Source organism: Rhincodon typus, chromosome 8 (assembly GCF_021869965.1).
Source record: "Rhincodon typus isolate 14 chromosome 8, sRhiTyp1.1, whole genome shotgun sequence".
Taxonomy (NCBI): Eukaryota; Metazoa; Chordata; class Chondrichthyes; order Orectolobiformes; family Rhincodontidae; genus Rhincodon; species Rhincodon typus.
This window is the reverse complement of record NC_063339.1, coordinates 43,900,827-43,905,691: the sequence shown is the minus strand read 5'-3', so window position 1 is coordinate 43,905,691 and position 4,865 is coordinate 43,900,827. Positions and strand designations below refer to the sequence as shown.

Below are 4,865 nucleotides of genomic sequence, written 5' to 3'. Positions count from 1 at the left end.
GGGGGGGGGCGTTGGGGAGGGGTGCGTATTCCATCACACTCCTGACTTGTACCTGGTAGGTGGTGGACAGGCTTTGAGGAGTCAGGAGGTGAGTTAGTCGCCGCAGTATTCCTAGCTTCTGGCCTGCTCTTGTAGCCACTGTGTTAATGTGGTGAGTCCAGTTGAGTTTCTGGTCAATGATAATCCCCAGGATGTTGACATTGGGGGATTCAGTAATGGTAACACCATTGAATGTCAAGGGACAGTGGTTAGATTGTCTCTTATTAGTGATGGCCATAGCCTGGCATTTGTGTGGCGTGAATGTCACTTGCCACTTGTCAGCCCAAGCCTGGATATTGTCCAGATCTTATTGCATTTGAACATAAACTGCTTCAGTATCTGAGGAGTCGCGAATGGTACTGAACAATGTGTAATCATCGACAAAGATCCCCACTTCTGACCTTATGATGGCGGGAAGGTCATTGATGAAGCAGCTGACGATGGTTGGGCCAAGGACACTACCCTGAGGAACTCCTGCAGAGATATCCTGGAGCTGAGATGATTGACCTCCAACAACCACGACCATCTTCCTATGTGTCAGGTATGACTCCAAGCACTGGAAAGTTTGCCCCCTGATACCCATTGATTCCAGTTTTGCTGGGGTTCCTTGATGCCACACTCGGTCAAATGCAGCCTTGGTATCAAGGGGTGTCACTCTCACCTCACCTCTGGAATTCAGCTCTTTTGTCCATGTTTGAACCATGGCTGTAATGAGATCAAGAGCTGAGTGGCCCTGGTGGAACCCAAAATGGGTGTCACTGAGCAGGTTATTGCTGAGCAGGTGCTGCTTGATGGCACTGTTGATGACACCTTCCATCACTTTACTGATGATTGAGAGTAGACTGATGGGGTGGAAATTGGCCAGGTTGGATTTGTCCTGCTTTTTTGTGTACAGGACATACTTGGACAATTTTCCACATTGTTGGGTAGATACCAATATTATAACTGTACTGGAACAGCTTGGCTAGGGGAGCGGCAAGTTGTGGAGCTCAAGGCTTCAGTACTATTGCCAGAATGTTGTCAGGGCCCACAGCCTTTTCAGTATCCAGTGTCTCCAACCCTTTCTTGATATCACATGGAGTGAACGGAATTGGCTGAAGACTGGTATCTGTAATGCTGGGGACCACTGGAGGAGGCCGAGGTGGATCATCCACTCGGCATTTCCGGCTGAAGATTGCTGCGAATGCTTCAGCCTTATCTTTTGCACTGATGTGCTGGGCTCTTCCATCATTGAGGCTGGGGATATTTGCGGAGCCTCCTCCTCCAGTGAGTTGTTTAATTGTCCACCACCATGCACCACAGGAAGTGGCAGGACTGCAGGGCTTTGATCTGATCCATTGGTTGTGGGATCGCTTAGCTCTGTCTATCACTTGCTGCTTACGCTGTTTGGCGTGCAAGTAGTCCTGTTTGGTGGCTTCACCAGCTTGGTACCTCTTCTTCAGATATTCCTGGTGCTGCTCCTGGCATGCCCTCCTGCACTCTCCATTGAACCAGGGTTGATCCCCTGGCTTGATGGTAATGGTTGAGTGGGGGATATGACAAGCCTTGAGGTTACAGATTGTTCTGGAGTACAGATCTGCTGCTGCTGATGGCCCATAGTGCCTCATGGATGCCCAGGCTTGAGTTGCTAGATCTGTGTGAAGTCTGTCCCATTTAGCACGGTGATAGTGCCACACAACACGATGAAAGTTTATCACAATGTGAAGGTGGGACTTCGTCTCCACAAGGACTGTGTGATGGTCACTCTTACCGATACTGTCATGGACAGATGCAACTGCAGCTGGCAGATTAGTAAGGATGAGGTCAAGTATGTTTTTCCCTCTTGTTGGTTCCCTCACCACCTGCTGCAGACGCAGTTTAGCAGCTATGTCCTTTAGGACCGACCAGCTCGATCAGTGGTACTGCTGCTGAATCATTCTTGGTGGTGGACATTGAAATCCCCACCCAGAGTACATTTTGTGCCCTTGCCATTCTCAGTGCTTTCTCTAAGCGTTGTTGAACATTGAGGAGCACAAATTCATCAGCTGAGGGAGGACGGTATGTGGTAATCAGCAGGAGATCTCCTTGCCCATATTTAACCTGAAGCCATGAGACTTCATGGTGTCCGGAGCCAATGTTGAGGACTCCCAGGGCAACACCCTCCCGACTGTATACCACAGTGCCACCTCTGCTGGATCTGTCCTGCCGGTGATAAAGGACATATCCAGGGATGGTGATGGTGGTGTCCAGGCGCAAGAGGCTAGCTACTGTGCATTACACACCTGTTTGGGCTCTAAAACGCCCCAGGAGAAGCTACAAAATAAAGAACCAGCCTATGTCCTTAGACTCAGAGGGGAAGGATGTAATGATTGCAACAAGGTGAGTCAGGTGGTTCCCTGATTGGGGCTGTTAATCTGGTCCAATCAGGGCATTCTGGCTGACAGATAAGGAGTGTCAAACATCCTATTCACTCTGAGAGCTGGCTGTGAGGAGCTGGATCTGTGTTAAGGTCTCTCCATGTGCAAATAAAGGGTGACTTGGTGATTGGATATCAGTGTCTGTGGAATTATTTCCCATACATTATGTGCAAGTGTGTGGTATGGAGAAATGGGTGTCTCAGGTATAGGAGTTACAGAATGTATAAGTATGAGAGGAGGAAGAGGTGGAGTGGTGAGGTGCAGTGATAGTGGGAAAGTGAAGCAAATTGGGTTAAGGAGAGTTGTGAGGTGTACATGTGTGACTAAAGAGTAATTAGGCTGAGAGTTGAGGTTCTTATCTTGACAGTTGTTCTGAAATCAGGAAACTTCTTTTAGCGTAGGCAGCCTGGTCCTGCTAACTGAACTCAGCATTAACCTCCTGAGCAATTGTTACAACTATCAATGCCCAATCAGAAGGTTACACCCCACTGCAGAGCTAAAGCACAAAATCAAGGCTGATGGCCCATGCAGTCTGAGAGAATACTGCACTGTCAAATATTCTGTTTTACAGATAAAATATTAAACTGAGATCCTAAATGCCCCCTCAAGTGGACATAAAAAATATTGTGGCACTATTTTGAAGATGGACAGGCGAGGTATCCCTAGTGTTCTGGCTAATATTTTTTCCACAATTGGCATTCCCAAAACAGATAATCTGATCATTGTCATAATGTTGTTTATGTCAATTTGATGTGCACAAAATCATTTTAACAGCTAACAGACAAGCAAACTGTTCAACAATTGACTACTATGTTGAATGTATGGGTGCAGCAGATGTGGTACTTTCTCTCGGTCTTCCATCCACATTGGAAGCTTTTAATGCTGTTTTGCTGCTTGTACCCTCTCGTTAGGAGGTGTGGTTGCCTTTAAATGGTGTCATTGCTGTCCGATTAGCAGCCTGGCCCAGCCTGGATGTGTAGCAAATAAGTACTTTGTGTTGGCTGCATGATAGTCTCAGGATAATTTTGCATTTCCTGTGGCTAATATGATGTGAGTATACAATATATATACATTGCACTGACTGCTGGATCCCCATTTTTAGGGACAATCAATTTTATAGGCCAGAGGCTATATAAATCTAAGATGTTACAACTTTAGATTTCTGGCATTGTAAAGCTGAGCTTCCACTTTACTTTCTCTTCTCCTTTCCCCACCTGGACACAGCTATACCCTTCTCTCCAATCCTGTTTTGCCTGAATACTGCACTGAGTCTTTAACTCTCCAGGTGCAACACTATGGAGATTGTCCTGTATCATTACAATGAAAGATATTAAGAAAGATTGTATCCCAATAAGCAATTATAATGATATTACAAACATCAATGAGAGGTTAATTGAAATTATTAAAGCATTCTCCTGATAAAGCAATGAGCAATACTCTCGATAAAATGTCATTATGTCTCCTTTCTCGTTCTGTCCTTCCGGAATGATGTTCCCTTCTCAAAATGCCAGACGATGGAGTATCCTGGTTTTTATGGTTACTAAATGAAATTTGGTAAGAGTAAAACCAGAAAGAAAATGAACTGCAGTAAATAATTACATATGTAATTGAAGGTACTGAAATCTTCTGATTTGATAAGGGTATAAGGAACATCGATATCTGGAGGAAGCAAAGGCAATTTTTTCAATATTTGGATCCAGTTCTCGATTGGTCTCCTGAAACAAAGCTGCCTTCTGGCTTTTCATTAGGAAGTAGCACCAAACTACATTTGCAACAAAAACCTAAATATAACACTTTTTTCTTTCTAATAATGTACTGTCCCATGTTGTTTTACCTTTTAGCTTTGCTTTTACATGCTTTACTCTCAATTTTTTGTTCCTGTCATGTTGTTAATATTTTATCTTATCAGTAGTTAGTTCAGAAACCAAATATAGTTCTCTTGATCTTCATTAAATTCTCGAACTCACATTTACACTGAAAAAAACCTCATTTATTTTACAGAAATAGACCACCATGTAAAGATCGTGGAAATGTTTATCTTGCTTCTTGTCTCCAGAAAGTATTATCGCAAACAAATGCCAGACTCAACTCCGCTTTATTTTGAAAATCCACTTCATAACATGCCTTGATTTGATGTTTTTAATAATAGGTCAAATTATGTTTCCTCTATAAATTAGTTATTTGTTCAAAAAAGGAAACTTACAGTGACATATGGCATTAAATTCTATGAGATTTATCTACATAATGTGTGGGATTGACTTTTGATATTTCATCATGTCGCACAAAATGTACTTTCTCAGTGTTATTGCCAAGACAATAAAAAGGAGAACCCTTGAAAAATACAATATTTTCCCTGTACTTTCTTTTGCATATCAAAGTGTGAGTTGTATTCAAATGGTTCTGCTGCAGAGAAGCTTTGAATCTCTTTTT

At 43.4% G+C, this 4,865-nt stretch overlaps 1 protein-coding gene across 1 annotated transcript in view; it reads left to right on the top strand.

Moving 5' to 3' along the window:
• LOC109916305 (organic solute transporter subunit alpha-like) overlaps positions 1-4,637 on the top strand; it is a 31,824-nt gene extending 27,187 nt beyond the window's left edge. Inside the window, exon 7 of the mRNA XM_020516023.2 lies at positions 4,437-4,637. Coding sequence (XP_020371612.1) covers positions 4,437-4,564 — 128 coding nt within the window. The 3' untranslated portion in view covers positions 4,565-4,637. The remainder of the gene's footprint in view (positions 1-4,436) is intronic.
• Positions 4,638-4,865: the final 228 nt, after the last annotated feature.